At 39.5% G+C, this 26,747-nt stretch overlaps 1 protein-coding gene across 1 annotated transcript in view; it reads left to right on the plus strand.

Annotated features, from left to right (window-relative positions):
* Positions 1 to 9,561: 9,561 nt before the first annotated feature.
* rad54l2.S (RAD54 like 2 S homeolog) overlaps positions 9,562 to 26,747 on the plus strand; it is a 28,464-nt gene continuing 11,278 nt past the window's right edge. Inside the window, exons 1-11 of the mRNA XM_018261310.2 lie at positions 9,562 to 9,722; positions 12,513 to 12,740; positions 18,674 to 18,827; positions 19,853 to 19,998; positions 20,797 to 20,922; positions 21,827 to 22,056; positions 22,278 to 22,460; positions 23,724 to 23,857; positions 24,087 to 24,283; positions 24,700 to 25,042; positions 26,416 to 26,593. Coding sequence (XP_018116799.1) covers positions 12,572 to 12,740; positions 18,674 to 18,827; positions 19,853 to 19,998; positions 20,797 to 20,922; positions 21,827 to 22,056; positions 22,278 to 22,460; positions 23,724 to 23,857; positions 24,087 to 24,283; positions 24,700 to 25,042; positions 26,416 to 26,593 — 1,860 coding nt within the window. The 5' untranslated portion in view covers positions 9,562 to 9,722; positions 12,513 to 12,571. The remainder of the gene's footprint in view (positions 9,723 to 12,512; positions 12,741 to 18,673; positions 18,828 to 19,852; positions 19,999 to 20,796; positions 20,923 to 21,826; positions 22,057 to 22,277; positions 22,461 to 23,723; positions 23,858 to 24,086; positions 24,284 to 24,699; positions 25,043 to 26,415; positions 26,594 to 26,747) is intronic.

Here is a 26,747-nt window from a genome sequence, read left to right on the forward strand (position 1 = left end):
GAAAAGCCTCCCCTCATTCCGCAGGGTGCCCGCTTTTTTTGAGGGTAACCCGCAGGTACCCGACCCGCTGCAGGACTCTTAAGCTGTGGCTGTTCTCTTCTTTTCAGATAGCTGTGCTTTATATAATATAGGCAGTGCCTCATCTTGCGAGACTGTGATTGGCAGTAAGAAAGCAGGACTTTTGAGGGGCTATCGCGGGTTGGAAGCCAAAAATCGGGGCTGTCCTGCAAAAAGCAGATCTGTTGGGAGGCAACCCCCTTTATTTTTTTTTCTCTTCTTTTTTCTTTCTTTCTCGCTTCTCTCCTTTCTTTTTTCGGTTAATTTTTTTCTTTTTTACTGTCTTCTGCTTTTTTCCCTTTAGTATAACAATTAAAACACCTTCTTAACGTCTAATCCAAAGATAAGTATAAATAGAATTTGTGCTGAAAATGTATTCTAGTTTTTTTCTGATCTTAGCAACCCTGCTGTGTCTAAACTTATTTTGCTAACATCCTTCCTAGGCTTATCTCTGTACTCAGACTCCCCCTCTCACTCCAATGGGAACTCTCTGGATCTTATATTTACCAGACTCTGTTCAGTTCCCAATTTTACCAATTCACTGTTTCCCCTCTCTGATCACAATATACTCACCTTTCAACTCTCACTAACTCTCTCCTCATCCCCTGCTACCCCACAAACACGTACCTACCGTGACTACAAGTACTAGATATGTTGCACCTCTCTTTATCCTTTGACTCACTTCACTCTAATATCTCAGCCACCTCCTTTCCTAATGTGGCTACCTCTTTCTACTACAACACACTCACCACTGCCCTCAATGAACTTGCTCCTGCCAAAACAAAATGCACTAGATCCAAACCGCTTTAACCTTGGCATACTACTCATACAAAAGCTCTACAAAGACATTCACGTGCACTTGAGCGTCGCTGGCGCAAATTCCGCATATAATCGGACTTCTGGAACTACAAATCAGCCCTGCACTCCTTTAACCACAGCATTTCCCAAGCCAAACAAACATACTTTACTACACTCATTAACTCCCTTTCTAAAAAATCCTACACAACTTTTCTCTACCTTTAACTCTTCTTTCCCCTTCCCCACCCATTCCGTGCACATCTGTCTTTGTTCAAGATATTGCTGAGCACTTCAAAAACAAAATTGATATTACACTATATAATCAAAGCCTTTACTCATTTATTTAATTTCTTGCTTTCAACTGGAGTCTTTCTCAACTAAAACATGCTCTTGTCACCCCCATTCTTAAAAAACCCTTTCTTGATCCTCATGATTACCTCCGACCTATCTCTCTGCTACCTTTCATCTCTAAACTAGTTGAGCGTCTAGTTTACAACCGACTAACCTCATTCCTCTCTGACAATAACCTGCTGGACCCCCTACAATCTGGACATATGCAACTACACTCGACTGAGACTTCCCTGACCTGACTAACTAATGACCTTTTAACAGCTAAAGCCAACAACCACTTCTCACTATGAATACTGCTTGATCTCTCCGCTGCATTTGACACTGTGGATCATCCTCTCCTCCGATCCCTCCATTCGCTTGGCCTCTGTGACATGGCCATCTCCTGACTCTCTTCTTACCTCACTAATCGTTCCTTCAGTGTCTCCCCTCTAAATCAATCCAGAGCTCTTAACTTGGGTGTGACTACTCACCCTGGTTATCTAGTGGGGTTGTGACGTGGACGCCTGTTGCACCCTTGGCTGGGACGCCTGCCCTGTCTGTATCCTCCTGCGCTGTCCCGGTAAATGTGCAATTCTTCTGGGTTGTGCAATTGGCTATTTCCACATTTATTTGGAAATTCCCGAACGTGACATCATCACTGACGCAAAATTCAAATTATTTAAAGGGCTCTTTGTGTAGTTTTCATTGCCCAACGTAAAATGTCTATTCATAGTTCCTGGGTGCAATTTCTATGTGTTCATAGCTGTTTTGACCCTGCCTGTTCCTGACCAAGTCCTGTCTTGCTGCCTGTCCTGACCTCTGCCTGTATTAGACCATTCTTCTGGATTCCGTATTACGCTGCTTATTGTTATTGACTCGGCCTGTTTACTGACTTCTCTCTTGTCTTCTGCTATGGTACTGCTCAGCTCCTTTGATATTGACCCCACTTGTGACCCGACCACGCTCTTGTTTCCTGAATCTGTACCGCTCTGCCTGTTTGGTATTGACCCCGACTGCGCTCCTTGCTCTCCATTTGTGTATAACTTGCGGTTCCCTTGCCTGCCCAGAACTCTCCCCCTGGTCCTCCCTTATTAAGACCTGGTGGCACCCGAGTAGCGGAGGGCTCCTCCAGAAGTGAAATTTGGTTGTTAAAGGCAGAAGGCTGAGCCGTGACTGGGACCTTGGGGTTTGTTGTGTTTGGGATACCAATCGTAACATCGGGTCTCCTCCTGCCTGTCTGCTGTCTGTACTTGGATGTCACAATGCTACCTTAAATTAACATCTCTAAAACGAAAATGGTTCTCTGTACCCCAAATAATACCCGCAATATCCCAGAAGTATCTATCGTAGTTAACAATTCCACTATCACCACATCTCTACAGGCCCAGTGCCTCTGGGTTATCCAAGATTTTACCCTGCCCTTCACTCCTCATATCCAGTCACTTATTAAATCATGTCAGTTCACCTACAGTTATTTATTACCCAAGATGCCGCTTAAATTCTTATTCACTCTCCCATCATATCACGTCTAGACTACTGTAACTCTCTATTAATTGGCCTTCCCCGCCAGAGACTGTCACCTCTCCAGTCCATAATGAACACTGCCCCTACCCTTTGTAGACCACCTCCCTCCTCCCCCCCAGCCTAGGTGGTACCCGGGGCAAATGCCCCTAACTTTTTACTTACCCCTCTGCGCATATTCTGTCCCCCGCAGTTCACGGCAGCCATCTTCTTTTCTTTGTTAAACTTCGGAAGCAGACCTTCGTTTTCGGAGCAGTTGGAGTAATTTTCCGGTCCCTAATAACTGCGCATGCATGTGACTTTCGGCGCATGTGCAGTTGTTCGGGATCGGGTCTACAAAGGGTAGGGGTTTTTTATGTTACGGGTTTGTTTCTCCTTTAAACACCTCAGCAACCGCTCCTTCTCTGCCATGCCACTCTGCTAATCCTTGCACTGGATTCCGCTACCTTTCAGAATAAAATTCAAACCCTGACATTCAAAGTACTTCATAACTCTGCCCCTCCCTACTCATCTCTGAACTCATTTCTAAATACTCACCCAACTGCTTACTACGTTCCTCTACTGACCTGCTACTCAATTCTTCTCTAATTACCTCCTCACCCGCTCGCATTCAAGACTTTGCAAGGGCTCCACCCCTCCTCTGGAATTCTCTCCCACGGTCTGTCCGACTTTCTCCCAACCTTTCTGCTTTCAAAAGATCTCTTAAAGCACACTTATTTAGAGAAGTCTACCCTCATTTGATTAGCTGCCAAGTGATTCCATATGCTACTCTCTCACATTGCTTATTTCTTCTTATGTTCACTCCAACTCCTTGTGTCTCATTCCCTTCTCCTTTTGCACAGGTCCTTTCTCACTTTTTGTACCGGTACTGGTTGTTATGTATGTAACTCTGTATGTTATATGTATGTAATTCATGTGATTTTATTGTATAAGCACTTTCAATTTACAGCACTGCGCAATATGTTGGCACTCTAACAAATAATAATCTTATAGAAATGTGATTGCCGAATCCCCCCTCTGTACCCCTGTCAGGTTCATTCATTTAAATCTTGATAATGAGCTTTTTATAAATCATTCTTCCACAACTGCATTCTTGGTTAGGCTTTGATATACTGTAAGCAGCAGATAAGGTTGCCACCCTTTCTGAAAAATTTTACCGGCCAGTGGGGGGGGGCAGGAACAAAGGGGGCTGTCTGTGATGCACGTACCGTGACGCAAAAGGTACGTGCAACAACATCAACAACATTGTGCGATTGCCAGAAGGCTGGAAAAAAAAAAGTAAGTTCTGAGCGAATTGGGGGCCAAAGACTTTTTTTAAGGGTATTACAAATTACCGGCAACTACATTGCCGGTAAATTTGTAATACTGGCCCCGGCCTTGGCAGGTGTTTTACCGGCTAGGCTGGTAAAATATCGGGTGGGTGGCAACCCTAGCAGCAGGCTATGTAAGGGGGAAGAAGCACACCAATTCACACGGGTTTAAGCCTTCATCTTGTTTATTGCAGACATTGTGGCACAAGATTTCGGGGAAAGCAGCAGATCATTACATGGAGGGCTTATCTACAGACTGGCAATTTGTTTCATGGTTTGTCCTGTTCACACAGTGGGGGTCATTTATCAACACTGGGCAAATTTGCCCATGGTCAATAACCCACGGCAACCAATCAGATTGTTGCATTCATTGTTCTACTTGCAGCTGGCTTTAAAAAAAGCTGGTTGCTATAGGTAACTGCCCATGGGCAAATTTGCCCAATGTTGATAAATGAGCCCCACTGACTCAGCAGAACAAGAAGTTGAGGCACAAACTTGGAAACTGAAAGTGGTTTGGATTTTCTGTTAGTGCAAGAAATAAAAACCATATACCCTAATTTAAAAAAAAACAACACAGTGCCAATTACATTCTTTCCCATTATTCATTGTCTATATTTGCATATACTTGCCCTATAGTGCACAAACTCATTACCTGAGCCAGGTAAACTACCGATACTCCATGTTCTTTTTCCCTCTGTGATTGTGCTGTAGTTACTTACCTTACATATTATTATACATATGTATAATATCCTTAAGTGTTTGATCTATACAATCTGGGTTTAATTAAACTTCTGTCTTTTTGTCTCTTGGCACCTATAGTCACATTTGTCAAATTTACATATCTAGAAATGTTTAGATAAAGGATTGCAGCCTTCAGCAAATGTGGGTGCTAGGAGTTGTAGTTCAGCAAGAATCAGTGTGTTGCAATTTGCTGGTCTTACATAATACTTTTCTTTCTAAAGTGGTACAGTAGTTTTTCCAGTATAATTACTAAAAACATTTGATTAATCGTGGCACTATTCAATTCAAACAAGCCAAATCATGTTACTGTATGGCAAGAAAAAGCAACCTTTTGGCAGTCCAAATAAGGAATCTTTGCAGTGAAGCTTCAATCTTCTATAATGTTTGGAGCACCAGCTCAATATAGGTTTATACCATGGAAACAAGAACATTGAAAATATATAATCAATTACAAATTAATCTTTACTATCACCCAATTTGTCTTTACTCTGTCTCTTGTGACAGAAATCTGAATTACGGGAGGGCTACAGTTCACTTTCAGCAAATAATTCTCAAGGAAATAATTTTTAATTTTTCTTTGTAGTAATAAAACAGTTATAGCTCCATAACTTGAGCATCACAAATCCATTTTGGTGGCAAAACAATCCTAATGGGCTTATTTAAAGGGGTAATTCACCTTTACATTAACTTTGTTATAGATGGCTAATTATAAGCAACTTTTCAATTGGCCTTTATTGTTTCCTTATTATAGTTTTTGAATTATTTGCCTTCTTCTGACTCTTTCCAACTTTCGAGTGGGGATCACATACCCCATCTAAAAACAAATACTCTGCAAGGCTACAAATATATTGTCATTGCGACTTTTTATTACGCATCTTTCTATTCAGGCCTCTCCTATTCACATTCTAGTCTATTATGCATCAGTTCATGGTTGCTAGGGTAATTTGGACCCTAGCATCCAGATTGTTGAAATTGCAAATTGGAGAGCTGCTGAATAAAAAGCCAAATAACTCAAATAATAATAATAAATGAAAACCAACTGCAACTTGTCTCAGAATATCACCATCTACATCATACTAAAAGTTAATTTAAAGGTAAACAATGTTTAAATGATTTTCAGCAGACTACTTTCTTATCCCCATGAGATGGAGATTACGTTAAATGTTCTTTTTCATAATCGTTGCCTTCAGTGTAAAATATAAAATCCCTGGAAAAGCTGGGAACTGGGTATCAACGAATGAAACACAAGCTGAGTTGTCGCTTAGAGCAAGGTGTGCAGAAAATGATCTTTGGAAATTTTGAGATCTATTTTCTTAGTCCACACAGTCATAAAACACACCTCATACATACACTGTTGATATACAGGTTTTGTGGCATATTCCATGTTTCTTCTGTGTTGTTTAACAAGAAGTGACAAGAAGTTGTCTCAAATTGCTTATATTCTAATTGCTGGACTTATGGCACATGTGAGCAACTATTTGAGACAGTTCCTGTTTCTTTGTTTCTGCATTACTTGGTCCCCAACCCACTGGAAAAGTAAATACTAGACTAGAACAAAGGTGGTTGACTAGGTTATCAGGCCCTGCTGTGCATATTTATAATTATCAATCTTTTTTATAAACATTCTGCAGTGCAATGTAGAGATAATACAAAATCCATATCAGTCCCTGCCCCAATCGAGCTTACAGTCTAAGGTCTCAATCACATACACACAGGGGCAGATTTATGGTGAATTTCTAAGTGCAAAAAACTTCGACCATTGAATAGGCCAGTTCGACATTCAAAGTCGAATTCATAGGATTTTTAAGATCATACGATCGTACTTCGAATCGAACGATTCAATCGTACGATCTTATCAAGTATATGATCTAATCGTACGATTTTACAAAAAAATCCTTTGACTTCTCAAAACTTAGCAAAATACTGGCTATAGGTTCTAGGAGGTCCCCATAGGCTAACATCGCAATTCGGCAGGTTTAAGGTGGCGAAGTGTCAAAGTTTTTTAAAGAGACAGTACTTCGATTATCGAATGGTCGAATAGTCTAAGCATTTTCACTTTGAATCAAAGTCAAATTTGGCCTATTCAATGGTCGAAGTACCCAAAAATTACTTCGAAATTCTAAGTTTTTGAATTTGAATATTCACTTTGAATTCACTTCGACCCTTAGTAAATGTGCCCCACAATGTGGTTAGTATTTTAGAGCTTCTAGCAGGTGTTTCTATCATTAGCACAGGGGTCCCCAATCTTTTCTTACTTGTGAGACACAGTCAAATGTAAAAAGAGTTGGGGGGGGCAACACAACCATGACAAAAGTTCTGTGATTGGCTATTTGGCAGGCTCTGTATGTATTCTCCGCCAATAGGTTGCTCTGTTTGGCACTACACCTGGGCTTTATTCAACCACAACTAGCCACAAAGCCAGGAATCTAAAAATACCCACCTGTTTGGGAAAATTGGAAGCAACATCCAAGGGTTGGTGAGCAACATGTTGGAGATCGCTGCATTAGCATGACCATGGCACTGATTGCTCTATATTTGCCATGACAAAAAACTTTAGCCAGGGTTTACACAAGAATATTGAAATGGCTACAATATACGTCATAGAAATAGGCGTATGGTGTTATGGCAATGAACAGTGGCAATAAACAGAAATCCTTTATCAAACATACAATAGCAGACAAGGAATGTATAATATTGTGAGGGGGGCTTAAAAAATTCTAAGCACAAGAGCTAGGGTTGCCACCTCACCCCTTTAAAACATATGGAATACACAGCCTGCATGGCTAATTAGCAATTTAGATGCATGATGCATGACTGCACATAAACCAGTTCAGTCTGATTCGGTTTTAAAGGAGTGAGGTGGCAACCCTAAGAGCATTACTCTAGCTCAAGTTTTTAATAACCAATGTTCATTTTGCTGTTGCGTAGTGCACATGCTTCACAATCTCTTACCGTGGGCCTACCCAACCATAAACATTCTGCTGCCTATGTGAAATTATACACTGTTATTAATTCCTGTTACTGTCGATGCAAGTTTCAGCAATTTATTTTAGTGCAATGATTATTCAGCTTCAGCTAACCCTGTTCAGCTGTTCTATTTGTAACCTGTTAAGGGCATACTTGATTCCTTGTGAAAGAATGTCCTGTCCTCTGAAAAACAATATGTCAAATATCAGGTCTGCACACTCACAAAAAATTGAATCCCCTTGACAAAGGCTGTGTGCCGAAACGTTGGGGCTGTTCCCATTTGGCAGGTATATCCGCTTCTTGTTGTTCTTTTTCTGCCTTGTGTGTACCAAAGGGTGGTATGTATATTACAATTATGTGGAGTGTTTTGTCTTTGTAAACATTGTGTTACTGTTAAATTGTTCTTTTTAAACAGTAAAGTATTTTCTATCATACCACCTGAGTCAAACAATTTTTTGTAAGTGTGCAGACCTGATATTTGACATGTTATATTTGGTTGCTCTGTAGGGGTGACTTTAGGTTTTGTTGCTCCTCCTATTGCATTTTTGTCTCTTTATTTTTCTAAATGAGAGTGCCCTCCATTTACCTGTACTCTCAAAAACAATAGTTGTTGATCTGACTTTGCAGCCCCTTTGTGTCCCCAAGGGCCATGTTATCTGTTACAGAGCAGCTGTCGGTTGAAAACTCTGCATGCGTCTTCATATGACAGTCGGATACATGTAGGTTTTACCTGCGATTTCTTATTCACTTCCTTTATCTGCTGGACATCAGACACGTTGCATGCGTGTTATTGCATGGAAACGGATCGCTCCTTGGTGCACCGTGGAGTTCAGCCCTTAGTGTTTTTTTAAACCACAAAAAAAAACAATTTCTCTTAAACCACACATACCATTTACGATCCATACGATCCAAATAAGACAACAAAATTCCTTGAATACTAGCGGAAAAAAACCCATGAAAACCTTTAAAAGCCTGTACTAAATAGAAAAATTGTACAATTGGTTGAGGACAGCTCCCACTGACTTCTATATGACCTTGACATAAAAAATTTTTCAACATAAGTCCAGTAGTATTGTGTGCCATTAGCATGGATATATGTTGTTAGTGACCCCCAACAACCAGACAGCATGTTAGCTGTTGGCCAGGAAGAGCTATTACATTAATCACATGTGCATAAGGTTGCCACCTTTTCTGGAAAAAATCTATATAAAAAAATATATATTTAGCTTTTTTCCCTATTAATAACATTGGGATAAGCTATAATTTTTTTTACTGGCCAGGCCGGTAAAATACCGGCCAGGTGGCAACCCTACGTGTGCAGGGAATTGTGGGGTTTTGAGGACAGATGGCTGTTGATACAAAGTAACAGTAGTCAGCCAGCTCTACAAAGTAGTAGAGAGATCAGCAGGGGGCTAGGCTTAGGGAACTGTGAGAAACCATTAAAAATCTTAAACGTCTGCCTATTTTTTAACTGATGTATATTGCAAAGTTGCTTGAAATTGTGTTTACTTTTCAAAATGCTTAAGTTATGTTTTTGTGGAGTTCCCCTTTAAATTGGCCAAACTTCCTGACCAAATCAATCAATTGGTGCATTTTTTTCTCCTCAAAGGGCCTTTCAGATACTAAGGTCCCAGGCCCAGCCAGGACAGAAGTGAAGTCCTATGAGTTCAATTCATGAAATGTTTCATCTTATTGTTTTATAACAACTCCCAACTCAATTCTGCCTTGCCTCTAGGCAGTCTGGTCCCTATCAAGAGAAGTGTTAGTGTTACAAAGGCGAATTAAAGTGCTGTCTCAGAATGCCTCCTCTATGTCCCCTGAGGCGGAACCTTTCTTTCCCGGCCGGAACCTTGTGCAACACGTTCTGTGTTCCCGGCGGGCGACACTGGGCGGACGGGCCTGCAGGGACTGAGCAGAGGCGGTGGGGGAGAGTCGAACAGGCCGGAACTGAAGCCCTGGGAGCGGGGAGAACGGAGATATAGAGCGTCGCGGGGGGAGGTAAGGAGTTCCCGCCGTGTCAGAGAGCGAGGCTGTGTGCGGATCTTAGGTGTATGTGCGTGTGGCAAGTGTGTATACCGGCGGCTTTTGCTTTTGTGCTTCAACTACACCACTTAGAATTCCCTGGAAGTGTTTTGCTTTCTAGCAGCTCTGAGAGGTGTAGTTGAACAACAGCTGAAGAGTCCAGTATTGAGAAACTCTATGGCAATATCTCTCTCTGTGCTGGGTCTTTGCTTTAACATCCATTTCATTTGTCTGCTGTCATTGTGTTTGCTGCTCTGAAGCTCCTGTGCCTGTAATTCCATCCCTATATATGTGAGTGTGAGGTAATGACACCCCTTACTCATTCATTGTCTAATTAGGCACAAACTGTGTTATTTAGCTTTATCAGTGCAGCATCACCCGACCCACAATGGCAGCCAGCGCTACTCCTATACAGGTGTATGTCTTTAAACATATACGGCTACATCCAACTTTATAAACAACATTTTATCAATCTGATAAAATTCTACGTGAGAATTTGGTGATGGGGGCAGGTAAGTGATTGGGTTGTTGTCAGACCGTTTTCTAAAGCTGGTCATAGATGTTGAGATTTTTAAAAGATCCGATCCTCATCGTGAGACCACGGTTTTCTCGGAACGATCGTACGAATTGTCCAACAGCTAAAAAGACCAATTTGCCAGGAAAACAAAGGGGAGCTGCCTGCTTGGCCCTGCAAACACAGATAGATTGCACTGGGACCGACAAAGATTTTTTGACCTGGCCGATCAATTTCCTGACAGATGTCGGCCGAAAAATCGTAAGATGTTAGATCGTTTGAATCCCACTAACTGCACGATAATTTCGAAGGATTGGTCGGACTTCGCTAAAATCGGTTGTACGGCAAGAAGAATCGTCGTGTCTATGGGGAGCTTTAGTCTGTCATCTGAATACTGGGATAACGGGGTCTGAAGAGAGTGTGTGTGCAAATGATTTGCACTGGGAAGCTACTGAGGCACTTTCCATCCTTTAAGAAAACCAAAGCTGTATTCGTTCAAGAAAATTCAAGAAGTCCTCTCATCACTTCTGCCCATTCTCGTCTACAAGACTTCTCTCGGGCTTCTGCTTTTCTCTGGAACTCTCTGCCTCGAGCTGTCAGACTTTCTCCTTCTTTCCAAACTTTCAAGCGCTCCTTAAAGACCCACCTGTTTAAAGAAGCTTATTCAATGTACCTTAATTAATCATTGCTGTATCATAAATCACAAAATTGTTTCTAAAATCCTTGTGTCTCAATGGTACCCTATCCTTTAGTTTAGTTAAACTCTAATTTGTAGGGCCCTCTAATCCTATTGTACTCTGTAACCCTTGTTTGTTATCCACCATTTATTCCCTGTTTGTTATAACTAAGATAAAGCACTGCGTATCTTGTCGGCGCTATATAAATAAATGATGATGATGAAAAGGACACAAAATAGTGAAGACTGGGCACCTACATATAAGCCATGAAGGCATGTCAACTAAAACATAATTTTTTGTCTGATAGACATCATTCTAAGCAACATTCTAATATACATGCATTACACAATTTTCAGTTAAAGTTGACTTCTATTAAAAGCACTATCTGTCTGTCCCTTGCTATTCTGTTGGTTCTGACTTTGGAAACAGTTGGGTATCTGCTTAAAGGAGATGGAAAGTGTTCTTGCACTTTTGAGGTGCCAAATGTTAGGCAACCCAAGTGATTGTATTGACTTACCTGAAACCTTGGGTCGGTGCTCCTATCAGCAGAAAACTGCACCGACCCGGGGTTATTCCACCGAGCTCCACGGAGCGATCCTCTTCTGGCTTCTTCTTTCTTCAAATTTCCCGGGGCAGATGCATGCGCAGTTGAACGAAATAGCCGACTTTTTAGTTAAAGTTCTGCATGCACAGCTGCGTGAAGAAAGAGGAAGACTGAAAAGGATCGCTCCTTGGTGCTCGCTGGAAGAACCCCGGGCCAGTGAAGTTTTCTGCTGATAGGAGCACCGACCCAAGGTTTCAGGTACGTCAATACAATCACTTGGGGTGCCTAACATTTGGCACCCCCAAGTGCAAGAACACTTTCCTTCTCCTTTAAGATTAATGGTACGCTAGTATTATGTAGCTAGAACTCACCCCCAATTCAAAGTGAATGGAAATCCCTGATATGTGCCATATCCTGCCTTGTGAAATGTCTGTAGACCGTACTTTGCTCATAGTGAACAGTGTGCCGTTTCCCTATAAGACCTGGTTAGGCTTGTGTAGGACTGACATTGTGTTAAGAGAAAGACCCAGCAGTGCAGAATGGGATAGACAAATACTGCTGTGTGGCCAGTCACATATGTAAACCATACAAAAACAAGCAGATTGTGAGTTTATTGAGCAGATCGCTTAATCTGTTTTAAATAGATGACAGATTGAAAAATAACTTCATATTGTGTTATATATGTATTGCTATGAAATAGTACAAAATGCTGCCAGATGTATTTTTATCTTTACACCTTGCTTTACCACCTTGTGATCATGAATCAGTGAGTAATTACACTTACATTATTACGCAAAACTGGATTTACAAGGCAACTTGGCTTTAGAATGAATAATATATGGAAGCCTACTATACACTACTATATACTTCAGATAAACGGCAAAATGGTTAAAATAGCAGGACGGAAGGATGGTACAAAATATCACATTAATTTGCATAATTTGGTATTTTCTCTATATACACACATCTTTTTGACATTACTGTTTTAGGTATCTGTTTTGCCTTATTAATATTTTTTGTCCTTTTTGCAGTTCCCCTTTGTCAGAAAAGGATGAGCAGATAACCTGGAAAATTTCTGCAAAGGCTTGAGATGTCTGACGCATCCATCACAGGGAGCGAGCCTGAATTGGACCCAGAAGATATGGAGGAGGAAGAAGAAGCAGATGATGATGATGATGACGAAGAAGAAGAAGAGGAGGAGGATGAGGAGGAGGAGGAGAATGATGGTGATGATGAGGATGATATGCAAGATAAAAATAGTGAGTTAAAAATCATGACATTTGCCCCATACAATATGTGATAGCTGAAATCGAGATATTTTTTGCAGCTAAAGTGTGTTACTATTGTGTAAAGAATGTATTTGTAACATTATGCACTATTTCCTTAACCCTTTCACTCCTGGGCAGTTTACATAAGCACTGGTAACTGTTCCTTAATTTCTTGCTGTGTTTTACTGTAGCCCGTCAACAGGAGATCAGTAGTAACCTTTCATTCTGAAAGTGATAATGTATTTCTGTAGAAATATATTTTACAGATACCAAGTAAAAATAACATTTCTGTATCTATCTTTATACTCTAGTAGACCACCACAATTCTGTTGTCATTTGCATGGAGTGTGTGTGTGTTTGATTTAGAGAAATCTGGTGTGTTGGCTATAAATTCCACTTAGGAGGCAGTGATTGGTGTTATAATAACTTTATCATAACATTGACATCTGTAATTATAGAGGCTGTGCAAGGCGTTCTAGTGGATCATTATTAATTCTTTGCAAGCTGTAGCTTTCTGTTCATATCTAAATTGAGAGCTGTTTGGCAACTTGTGAGATATCATTGAATAACATAACCCAGTAACAAAGAATCTACAGAGGTAGTGGGCTTTTCTGAACACTAATGCCAAATAAGATTACGTTTAATGGCACATATTCTGACGTCACCCTTAGTTTTTTCAGGAAAGGTAAAAAAAAAAAACCTCAAAAGCATTAGAAGGATTAAAAAAGGTGGTTATTAAAGGACACCTGTTGGGTAAAAATATTATCCCTAACTAAACTTGCTCATTATGTGCATGTGTGTACCGTCAGAAGCACATGTGCGGTTGCCTGGTGTGAGTGTACCAGCGCTGGTGGGGGTGGGGGGGATTTAAAAATAGCCCGTACCTTTGTTTGGGGGATACAATTTTTGTCCCATAGGTGCACTTTTGAGGAGTCCCTGGATCAATATTATGCTATATGTGTTAATACACTTAAACATGTATTTTTCAGATGTTCATACTAATACAAAACTGCAAAATGTGGGAAGGAAAAAGCAGGTTTGCAAACACTGACAGAGATGGGATCTGTCTGTTAGTGCTCACACAAGATGGATTTTAGACATTAGTAGTGAAAGGGGTATATTTACACACAATAAACTAAGCTCTCTGAATTCCCTATCTATGGAAAATAAATGCAAACTAAATCCTTGTAAATAAAAATTCCTTCTGCTTTTGCTCCAGTGTCAACAAACTCAATAATTTATGAATTTCAGTTTGTTTCAAAGTGTTCTGTTACTAAAGAAAATATCTCTGTCTCTAATTTGAAGATCCATCTTTCTGTTATATGCCCTTTGTATATCAAGAAGTCACTCCGTATATACCTGGGTTTTAATTTTAATTTGTCATTGATATTGAGGTATCCTTTGCAGTTCTCTGCATTGCTTGTCCTAGCTACATGTACTATTGATACATTTGATGTGAACAGACTTGCATTGCACACTTCTGTGCTCTTGTCTATTAATTCAGAAAACTAATAAGCTTAAGGGTTTAGTTGCCAATACCTTGCATTAGTATAAAATAGGGTGCTACTGTAGAGCACGTTATTGATAATTAATAAGAAAACCTGCAAGACATTGTGAGAAATGTAGTCGTGGATGCATGGGAGAAGACTACTTTGACATCATTCCAATGATTCTTCCAAGTAAAAAGTCGCTGTATTCCTCCAAATAAAATTTGGGGAGGGAGAGTAACAGAATTTTTTTTTATATAGTGTAGTATTTTTTGAACACTTTATCACTGATCCCCTTAGTGACTTCAAACCAACCGTGCTTTGCAATTCACACTATATTGTGTCACCACATATCAAACTTGTTTCATACTTAAATTAAAACAAAAGTAGAGAAAAATAAAAAGATTTTTTTTATATGTGAAATATTTCATTAAAGGGTAACTTGGTGACCACGCAGTTAATTTGAAGTCACTAAGGGGATCAGTGATAAAGTGTTCAAAAAATACTACACTATATAAAAAAAAATTCTGTTACTCTCCCTCCCCAAATTGTATTTGGAGCAATACAGCGACTTTTTACTAGGAAGAATTTTCTAGCAGGTGGTGGAGAACCTGAGTTAACGCTGGACTTCTGGAGTGACCTAAGTTTCCTCGGATTCAAACTATATTTGGACATCATTTCAATGATACCTGTAGTCTAGACCAGCAGTGCAGAGAATAACCAAGAACAAACATATACTGTTTTCAATAGCAATTGCATTTACAATTAATCACATTACCCTCTGCTGTGCTAAGTTCAATTCATTGACTGTTCTTAGTGGCCACTTCATAAATTATGGTGACCAGAGTGGATTTCCTTGCTGCACTGGGATCTCCTGAGGTTACAATCTCCTGTAGATATGAGCTCTTTTTAGTGAATGGCTGGTTAAACAGATAATCTGTGAGGGGTCTGTATCAACAGGGTAGATAGAGGTGAGCGTGTGAAATACTGAAAACTCAATTTTTATTATGGTTTCAGATTTCTATATTAGACTTGATATTGGTATGGACTATCAGTTCTTGTTCTTCATGTCATTTGGGCCTTGGATTGTTAAATGTACAGCACCAGCTGCCAAGGAAACATCCGCCAATGCACAGATATTGTGTTACTCTTTGATCTTTGCTGTGTCTTGTTTGGTAATACATGAGGTGGTAAGATTAAAGGCAAAATGCTCTGTAGTCAATCAATTAAATGGGCAGTAATTCACTCTCTCGTCATATCACGTCTTGACTACTGTAACTCTTTTAATTGGCCTTCCTGTCACCTCTCCAGTCCATAATGAACACAGCCGCCAGGCTTATACACCTCAGAAACTGCTCCTCCTCTGCCCCTCCCTACATCTCTGAACTAATCTCTATATACTCACCCAACCGCCTTAATACACTCTTCTACTGACCTGCTACTCCATTCTTCTCTTATTACCTCCTCACATACTCACATTCAAGACTTTGCTAGGGCTGCACCCCTCCTCTGGAACTCTCTCCTTCAGTCTGTCCGACTTTCTCCCAACCTTTCTGCTTTTAAAAGATCTCTTAAAACGCACTTATTGAGAGAAGTCTACCCTCACTCTGCTTAGCTACCAAATGCAAAACTGCATACTACATCTCTCACCCACTTAATTCTGAACTTTTCCACTCCCATACCTTGTGTCTTATTCCCTTCCCTTTAGATCGTAAGCTCTTTTGCACAGGGTCTTCCTCACCTTTTGTACCGGTATTGGTTGTAATTTATGTAACTCCATATGGTCTACATATGTAATTCATGTGATTTAGTTGTATAAACACATTTATTTTACAGTGCTGCACAATATTTTGGCGCTATATAAATACATGTGAATAATAATAAGTAATAATAATACTATAAAGTGAATACATTTTGGCTACTAATTGGTGGCTATTTCCAGTATAGTTCTATGGAAATCCATAAATGGCATCTGAACCCATTCTATTCATGCCTAACTTTTATGGTTATGGCACATGGGCATTTTGAGCATTTCTATAATCAAGCAAGAACAAAAGCAGAAAGGGGAGAGGATGCCCCTATTCACCTCTTAAAGGTTAAATATATCCCTGTTTTTGACATGAGCTCATTCAGTTAGGTTTATGTAGAAACGGTGCATAAACACTATCTCTGCTTCTGGAAATAAATATAAATGTATTTCTTTTTACACAGACCTACCTGAGTGCACAGATTGAAAGTAAATCATCATACTTTTAAGAAACATTTCCTAACCCTCCTTAGGCTAGTAGCAGACTGGTAGATATGTCAAAACCAATTAGCATTAGAATTGAATAATCAGCCCTGTAGCATCAGTTTATATTACAGGCCAGCCTAATTTCTGATTGATAATTAGTTTCTCAACAGCTGCTCAGACCCCACTGAGCATGTGAGTGTCACAGACACTTTCCAAGATGGTGACCCCCTGTGACAAGTTTGAAGTCCTGGATAATTGCTGCTATTGACAAGCTGAAACTTTAGGCTGGTGCAATAAGTTCAGTATATAAAATATGGCATTTTTTAGCCACAATCATTTTTAGGGTTTAGTGCTCCGGGGTCACAGGCCCTTATTTTGACTGGGTTCTTCATGGTTTAACTGGCACTTACCTGCACTGGAAAGCACTGTACAACAATAATAACCACTATACTAAGGAACTAAGGTTTAGCTGAAAGATGTAATAAATAGAGTACCTTGAAATATTCACATAAGGTTTTTTTCTTATTACTAGTCCTCTGTAAGATTAAATACTCTGGGACTATTAACCTCTTGAAATGTGAATTGGCCTTTGTGGCCCAGTGATTTATTGTGTACAACCTTGTAGGCCCAGCCAGCAGGTCAGGCAGCAATGCAGTCCCCCAGGATTTCTGTCAGAGAAGAACTTAAGGTATTTTATTTATTTAGTGCGGCATTATACAGGTATATTATCTGTAAACGTCCATTTTATCCTCAGAGCAATTAAAATGTTTAAATGATTTGCTTTATCAACATAATCAACAGCACTCTGTAATAAACTAGTACTATTTTTTTTAATGGGTAACCTTTTTAAGTGCTTTAAGGAATGGTGTTCCAAATTATGGAAATATCCCATATCTGAAAGACCCCAGGTTCCAACATTCCAGATAATGGATTCCATCCCTGTAGTATAGAGCATCTCCTTCAGTGAAGAGAACGCCTTTTCTGTTGGGCTGTTTGCTGAATAATTTCAGTATTCCCTGCAAAACTGTTTTTTGGCTCTGGAAACAGCATTGAATAATTTGTGTTCTGGGTGCTTTGGGAGTCTGGTAAAACTCTATATAGAAGCAGGTTATCCTATGAGATATTTCTGGTTATTATATAATAGGAAAGTAACTTCAGCTGCAGGCACTTACTGTATCCTGTATAATTGTGCAGGACTCTTGGATAAACCCCTCTGTGCCTGAAGGGTCTTTGCTTCTGTGCTAACTGATCCTATTAAACGCACATTAACTCAATTATGAATCACCATCATATAAACAGTTATGGGAACCCTTATCCAGAATTTTCAGGATCTAAGGCATGACAGATTAGAATCTTAAAAACTGCACTCCGTGAATTAAATCTCAATCCATTAAATTGTATTATGAACTCCCAAATTAATCAAAAAATGAATTTCATTTACTACAATCTATTTAAATATAAATGAGTACTGAATTTTATAAATAGTTAAATTCATGTACAAATTAAATAAAAAAAGAAACAAAATTAACATAAAAAATATCAAAAGCCGAAGTCGCCCGAGGCGTTTTTTCATTGAAGCAGACGGAAGCCATGAGGAAGCAGTTTGGGGAGATTAGTCGCCCCAAAGAAGAGGCGATTAGCCGCTGGGCATTTAAATCTCCTCGAATCTCCAGGTGTGCCCTTACCCTTACCTCCCACTCTTATTAGAGTTTTTAACAGCAATTGTACAACATGGTTTACTAAATTAATTTATGGACAGTTTGGTTAATCAATTTCCATTGAATGATTAAGGCTTTTTGACTTAATTTGTACATGAATTTAACTATTTATAAAATTCGGTACTAATTTATGATATTTAAATAGATGATTGTAGTTAATGAAATTCATTTTTTGATTAATTTGGGAGTTCATAATAATAAAATTGAATGAATTGAGATTTAATTCACTGAGTGCGGTTTTTGAGATTCTTTTTTATAAATTTTAATTTAGTTTAACTTTATCTCACGCACAGCTGGTGATTTGCCGGATAATGTGAATGTCATTAATGCGGTTCTGAGTGCACATTCCTCTAAATATTTGTATGCATAACAGATTAGAGTAAGTTTTGATATTAAAGTGCTACTCTTCATTCTGTATTAACAAGCTCCTTTTAGAATTCTTTCCCCTCTCCCTTGGAGTCTGAGAGTGTATCTTTCTCTTTGCAGAGAAGTCCCAGAATGCAGCATTGGGTGCAGACAATTCTGAGCAAGAAGGAGAAGGAAGGAAGCACTCAACTACCTCAGGACAGAGTGAACAAGAATCAGATGAGGCAAAGAAAAAGCGTGCACAGAAACCTGCAAACCTGAGAAGAAACATTCGGTGAGACTCCAGGCCCTTTGTCATTTGGTCAGGACCTTAAGTAATTCTAAGGTCATGTCATGTTCAGGGTGGGACACATTTCTACTGCTTTAGACACCCAGTTTTTTTGTTTTTTTTTAAATGTAAACATAAAAGTTTCTAAGCGCCTGGCAAACAGGGCCCTGCAACCCTCCTTTTTCATGCTTCAACCTTTGTTTATTAAAGGGGAACTATTGCGAAAATGAAAATTTTATATAAGCTTCATCATACTAAAATAAGAAAGTTTTCTAAATGTAATCAGTTGAAAATTCTGCATTGTATCTGAAATCATCAAGTTTATCTTCACTATTCCTCTCTCAGCTTTTTTTTCTCTTCATCTTCTCTTGAGTGTCAGATATTGATTGACATTTAGATCCAATATATCTTATAGGGGGGCTCCTTTTACATACAAGATGTATTAGAGCTCACTATTAAAATCACCAGACATCATGTCTCTCTACATGCAGAATTTGTGCAAAAGGCAGTTATTTTGTTAGATTTTGTTTGTACTGGAATCAGTTATTTGAGTGAGCTCTAAATGATCTGCTAGGAAAGGAAGCCCCCCCCCCAATAAGATGTATTGGATCCAGCTGTCAATGAATATCTGACACCCAACTGCTACATGAAGACAGAATGAAGAGAAACAGATGCTGAGAAAAGGATTGTGAAGATAAACTTGATGATTTCAGGAACGATGCAAAATATTTAATTTATTGTATTTAGAACTTATTTCAGTATGATGAAGCTTTTTTTAAATTTTCATTTTTGAAATAGTTCCCCTTTAGTTTATAAATCCCTTGATTGGTATATTATTTCAAAGCCCTATGAAACTTCTTTGCACCTTAAACATAAATATGTACATAGTAGGCAATATGTTACTGCACGATCAACATTTTGCAGTGTAATCTCTGAACACTGGAACAAATAAATGACGTCTTATTATGGAACCGCTTGAGAGAGAGAGATTGAGAATTTGACTCCTTTTTTTCCTATCTTGATTTTTATAGAAAACTCCTGCGGGAAGATCAGTTAGAATCTGTGACCAAGACAGCTCAGCAGGAGGAGTTGGAAAGACGAAAACGACTGGAACAACAGAGGAAGGATTACCCATTGCCGCTAACTTTACCCACTGTATCATTAGACTTTCTGCAGGGTAGGCAAAATAGGGCATTTTGTTTGCAACAGTGTGCATGTTTGTTAGGCTTCATATCTTAAAGCCTAACAAAGAGAGGGATTTCTATATACATAGGACTTTTCAATGGACTGTTGATTTGTTTTAATTGAAAGTTAAATCACATTTTACATTGAGTTCATACTAGCAAAAAAACTGTTTTTGCCTGGCCTTGCCGACTTTAAGTTAAATGTCAAGCAACTGTGTAGAAGCAGGGAGTGTCAGGGAGATCAGAAAAATATGGCATAGTGGTGCTTAGCACAAAGTACCTCAAGTCAGCTTGGGGGACGCAGGGACAGTGGGTATAGCTAGTACCACTAGGAGGCAGGACACAACCAAGAAAACTGACTCCACCTTCACTGGCTATACCCCCAGCAGGCGGAGCTAAGGTCAGTTTGAGTTGTGTCCTCAGGAGGTTAGTACTTTTTCTCTAGTCAGTTTTTTTGCTGACACCTGGGGTTGTTTGAACTTTTACACTGTGTAAAAGAGCTCATTGGCACCCCGCACCGTGGGACTTGTCTCCGGGGTCTCGGGTGCTATGCACAGACCAACCAACATAAGTTCATTGATCCATTACCTACCAAGAGTTTCTTGTTTTTGTTTAGCTGTGCATGCATCACTCATAATTTTCTACTTGATTTGTAGTAACTTCATTGAAACAGAGACTGCTTTTTGTTGAGACTGAGCACTTGTGGAATTTTCCTGGCCATTTTTCTTGTTGATTTGAGTATGGGAGGCTTTCCCTTTTATCATAACATTATTATTATTTTTGTTCTTCAGAGGAGATTGAGCTGAGAGCAGCAGATGTGTCGCAGTTGGTGAAAAGCCAAGAAATTATCTGTCTTGACAGCAGCAGTGGTGATAGTGATGATGAGGAGAAGGTGAAGGCTCATGGCATTAAAGATGGTAAGCAGGAACAAAAAAGAAAGTATGAATGGATTAAATGGGATAGGATTGAGAAAGCAGATGATTAACTGGGAATAAGTACTTTTACATGTCATGATATAGTTGAAAGATATGTTGATACATTGTGGATAGTCTGCTCAGCACTATGCACCTGTACCCAAAAAGTTCCCAAATGAAAGGTTAACAGAGCATTGTTATTTGGCTTTTTTAACTGCAAACTGCATTTCCATTAAACACAATGGGGGAAATAATAAAATAATAAAATTCACAAAGAGAACAAATTTGCATGGAGCAATGTAATATTCTTCGACCATTGGGAACCTTTAAGACCTGCTTGAAGGTGGCGTAAACGTTAGAAGGAAATGTAACAACTTTTTCATTGAAGTTTTATTACATACACTGAGCACTATCACAAAGTATAAAATATGCAATTGCTAGCTTACTGTCGTGTGAGGGGCAAAGTGTTTACAAAGGCCACATTGTTCTCTTTGCAAACATGTATTCGCGTCCCCCCGAATTGCGACTGGTTTTTGCATTAGCAACCAATGATACATCCCACCAAATTAGTACAGCCTTTCTGGCTGTCAAAAATTTTGTCTTAATTATTTAATATGATCTGATAACCTTATATTAAAGTGTAAGTAAACCCTGTTAATGTTTTTTTTTGCTTTTTCTGGTCGGACTTTTAAAGGGGAAAATACAATTTTTTTCGGGGGAAAAAAACACTACATTTTTTGTCTGGAGTGATTAAAGTCCGATGGTGTTGAAAGTTCGGTGGAAAAAATACAGAGTATAGTCTTGCTGCACAACAATTTAATGTAGCTTCATACTGCATAGAAGTAGCAGTCTACTAAAGTCTATCTGATGTACTCTTTAACATCCACATTTCAATGATGTCTTACAGAAATAATTGAATTGAGCTCTGGGGACGAGGACACTCTACAAGTTCCAGATGCAGATTCCACCAATGAAGCTGATGAAGACATAAGCACTGAAAATAGTGGCTCCCATGTGAATGATGCCATTAATCAAGCGGATGCTTTGGGCCATGTCCTAGTAAACATTAACCACCCACCTAACGAGAAAGACATTTTTCTGGCACCACAGCTTGCAAGAGCTGTCAAACCTCACCAGGTATATGCATGATTGTATCCTGATTTTATACAGGTTTTTGGGCTCCGTTCCATTCTTCTCCACTATACGTTGCATACTGCTATATTTTGCTTTACATTGTGTGTTTGTGCTGTGATCTCTGCACATGTTCCCACCATATACCCTGTAAGTATCGTCCCTTTGCCTTGCCATATCCTCTGTCTTTATTCCTAACCTTTCTCTACTTTCTACTTCTTTTTGAGATTGGTGGCATTCGCTTCCTGTATGACAACCTTGTTGAGTCTTTGGAAAGGTTTTCAAGCAGCAGTGGATTTGGCTGCATCTTGGCCCACAGTATGGGTTTGGGAAAGACTTTACAGGTTATATCCTTCCTGGATGTGCTCTTCCAACATACCTCAGCAAAGACTGTGCTTGCAATTGTACCGGTGAGATTTTGGAGTCGATGCAATTTTAACTTTCAGGGCCTTTGGTTGTTCAGCAGTTCTTATCTCTTCCGTGGTTCTATTTAAAGTGGACCTGTCACCCAGACATAAAACGCTGTTTAATAAAAGTTCTTTTCAAATTAAACATGAAATCCAATTCTTTTTTTTAATTAAAGTATTTATAGTTCATAAACTCATTCATAAATCTCAGCTGTCAATCAAATATGCCTTAGGCCTAGAGGCGGGGCAAGCAATTAATTTAACTTCCCATTCTGCACTTACTAGATGTCACTGCTCTCCCCACATTCCCCCGTTCTCTTCACCATTTAATTGTGTAGCCAGGGCATGGGGATGGACATCAGGTCCCCCATTCTGATGCACAAACAAGATTCTGAGATGATGCAAGGCTTGCTTTTATAAAAGTGTCCACAAAATAGCTCCTGCCTGCTTGCAATAATTATGAATTCCCAGACTGATGGAAACAAGATTCAAATAGTTTATGCAGTGAAATTAAAGTTCATCTTGCTTGACTAACATGATAAAATATGATTTGGAATAATTTTTTGGGTGACGGGTCCCCTTAATTATGATGTAGATTTTTTCTATTTTAGTAGCTATCTGGTTGCTAGTGTCAATTTATCCTAATAGTTTTTAAGACTGCCAGGGTCAGCAAACCCCATCTGAAAGCTAAAAGAGGCAGAAAAAGAAGGCAACATTTAATACCTAAAATGTTTCTAATATAGTTAGTTAGCCAAAAATGTAATGTATAAAGGCTGGAGTGACTGGATCTCCAACAAAGAGAACAGTACACAACTTCCTGCTTTTTGGCTCTCTAATTGTGAGTTAGTCACGACTTGGAGGGGGCCCATATGGGACATAACTGTTCAGTGAGTTTGTAATTGATCCTCAGCATTCAGCTCAGATTCAAAAGCGACAGTTATGACCCATGTGCCCCCCCCAAGTCACTGATTGGTTACTGCCTGGTAACCAATCAGTGGAAACCCAGAGAGCTGCAAAGTAGTTTTCTGGCTATTATGTTGTCATGATATCTTCTCACTCCAGCCCTTATAGATTACATTTTTGGCTAACTAACTATATTGAAAAGATTTTTTATTTTGCACAGCCTCTCTATTACCCAGTTTTTATCTTTACAATTCCTTTAAGTGCCAAAGGGTAAGGAACGTTAAATTAATGGCCATATGGTCTTGATTATTTGTCTGTCAGCCCCTGTTTGCCTTTTCCATGATTCAAGTTCTTTTCTTCCAGGTCAACACATTGCAAAACTGGCTTGCTGAATTCAACATGTGGCTCCCTCCACCGGAATCATTGCCAAAGGATCATAACCATGAACTGGTTCAGCCACGTGCATTTAAAGTCCACATTATGAACGACGAGCACAAGTAGGTGTGGTTGGTCAGTTACTGGTATTATGCATGCATATAAAGTCAATCAGAAGCGCTGCAGTTGCATAGAAGCAATTATAGACTGCTAGTGATAATTGCTCACTCATAGACTGCCATGTTCACTCATAGTAAATGCGTTCTTTATCTTCATATGTCTCTATAGAACTTTCTTTATTTGATTGCTGTGGTTTTCTCAACTATTTTTCTTTCATTTCAACACCTGCAGAACAACAGCAGCACGAGCCAAAGTAGTAAATGGCTGGGTGACAGACGGAGGAGTCTTGTTAATGGGCTATGAAATGTACAGGCTGCTTTCACTGAAAAAATCCTTTACTGCTGGTAGAAAAAAAAAGAGCAAAAAGGCTGCGGGACCTGTAATTATTGATTTGGATGAAGAGGATCGTCAACAAGAAATGCTAAAAGGTAGTATTGGAATAGTTAGAATGGGCAGCATGATGGCACAATGACTCCTTGCATTGCTGGGGTCTTAGGTTCATTTCAAGCCTGGGTACAATCAGCTAAGGAATTTCTATGTTCTCAATATGTTTGCATAGGTTTCCTCTGAGTATTCTTGTGATAGAGAGTTTGGGGACCACTGTTACACGGAATAATGTGTGGTTTCTGTAAAAGAGTGTGGATATGTTTGTTCTATGTAAACAAAAGATGATAATCTTTTATTATGCTATTTTATTCTGCTTCCTAGCATTGCTAGCCGTAAGCTTTTTTGTCAGCTGTTTCTCTTATCACCGTCTTACTTTTTGTTTAACTTTCATAGTTCTTCAATATTTTTCTTGGCTTGACTGTTGGCTGTTGTTTGTCTCCCTTTTCCCCTACCACAGGGATAGAAAAGGCTTTGTCAAGGCCTGGCCCAGACGTAGTGATCTGTGATGAAGGTCATCGTATAAAAAATTGTCATGCCAGCACTTCTCAGGCCTTGAAGAACATCCGATCACGAAGGAGGGTAGTATTAACAGGCTACCCCTTGCAGAACAACCTAATTGAGTATTGGTGCATGGTGGACTTTGTGCGGCCTGATTTTCTTGGTACTAGGCAAGAGTTTAGCAACATGTTTGAAAGGCCAGTCCTAAATGGACAGTGTATGGATAGCACACCCCAGGACAAGAGACTCATGCGATACCGGAGCCATGTCTTGCACAGTTTACTGGAAGGATTTGTTCAAAGGTTAGATCTTTTCTCCTAACAAATGCAACAAGTTATATATTCAAAGACAATGGTTAATTTATATTGGGGTATGTGGAAGTGTCTTCATGCTAAGGAGTGCCATATTATAACCCTTGGGGCAAATTCACTAAAAGGCAAATTTTCGCCAGGGACCGATTCACCACACTGCTCACCACTTCACCAAGTGCAAATTCGTTACCACTACGCTACTTCACTAAAATGCAAAGTTGCGTCTCAGCAGCCGAACGCTGGCAAATTTTCGCTAGCATTACTTTGGCAGGGCAAGCATTTCATAGCGAATTTTCACTAGCGTTCATTTCTGCCTAGTGAAACTTCACTAGCACTCTTGTGTTTAGGTTAATTTGAATAGGGCGGGTACCTAAAAGTTGTATGGACGTCTTTTTAATAATAATGTTGGTGCAAATGCTTGAAGTGGCCACTTTTTCAAACACATGTCCTATGAGCCATGATATAGACAGATATCCTCTAATGCCCTAGACATGAGACCACCCTTATATAAATGTGGCATGCCCCTCAAATTAGTTTAAAAAAAAAAAAAATCCTCACACATAAATCTAAATCGTTCTGGCTTTTGAAGCCAATCCCACTTTAAAAAAAGAAAAGTCGCCAGCGGTTTTTTACAACTTTAATTAATAAGATTGAGGAAGATGTAGCTTCGTTTTATCAGTTTGCCTGGTCTGAGGTGGCAAAGTAAACTGGCGAAAGAGGTAACATTCTGTAAAATTCGCATCTTAGTGAATTTGCGGAATAACGACCGTTTTCCAGAGTGAAAAGTCCTTGGCGATAGGGTGCGAACGAACGCTATTGACTGTCTCGTTCGCTAGCGAATTGTCCTCTGCACCTGTTAGTGAATTGGCAATGTCCTAGTGGATAGAATTTCTGGCGATTTGTTGAAAGCGACGGCCACTTCACCCTTTAGTGAATCTGCCCCTTAGAGTGCAATACACTTAGCACTAGCATCTACACCTTGTATTTCTTTTATGGTGGGCAAGTAAGGGGTTTGCATATTGATGTCCACAGGCAAACTACATGCATGCCATTACACTGAAAACAGAAACAACTATTTGCAGTTCAAACTAAAGGAGTGTGGGGTTATTGTAGCAATAGTGAGAGGCTTCCCTCCTACAAAATACAAGGATTTTCAGATATTGCTCCAATAGCCTAAACCGAATTCAGGAAAAAAAGGGAGACTTTGCATTGTAGGCATGCAATAGGATGCAATCCATAAGTATTAGAATGTGCAGATGTAAACAACTTTATCCAGGCATCAACAATACTACAGTGTGTTTGGTAAATTGGTTATCTATGTTCATGACTTTTGCCCTATTCTCTCTGCTTTATTCTATGAAAAGACGTGGACATACAGTGTTAAAAGCGCAGCTTCCGTTTAAAGAGGAACATGTTATCTTGGTGCGTCTGTCTAAAATTCAGCGGGATTTGTACACTGAATTTATGAACAGATTTCGAGATGCAGGAAATAGTGGCTGGCTAGGCTTAAACCCACTCAAAGCATTCTGTGTTTGCTGTAAGGTAAGTTGAACTTTCTTAATCATTGTATCTGGGTCTACACAAGTATTAGATGGGTGTAAGTTTGTCAGCCTCAAACCATGATAGTAAGCCTCCACTCCATTGCCTCAGTAACAACTTTAGCATGTCCTTCCTGTATATCTATACATTCCCCACC

The sequence above is a fragment of the Xenopus laevis genome, chromosome 4S (assembly GCF_017654675.1).
Source record: "Xenopus laevis strain J_2021 chromosome 4S, Xenopus_laevis_v10.1, whole genome shotgun sequence".
In the NCBI taxonomy this organism is placed as follows: domain Eukaryota; kingdom Metazoa; phylum Chordata; class Amphibia; order Anura; family Pipidae; genus Xenopus; species Xenopus laevis.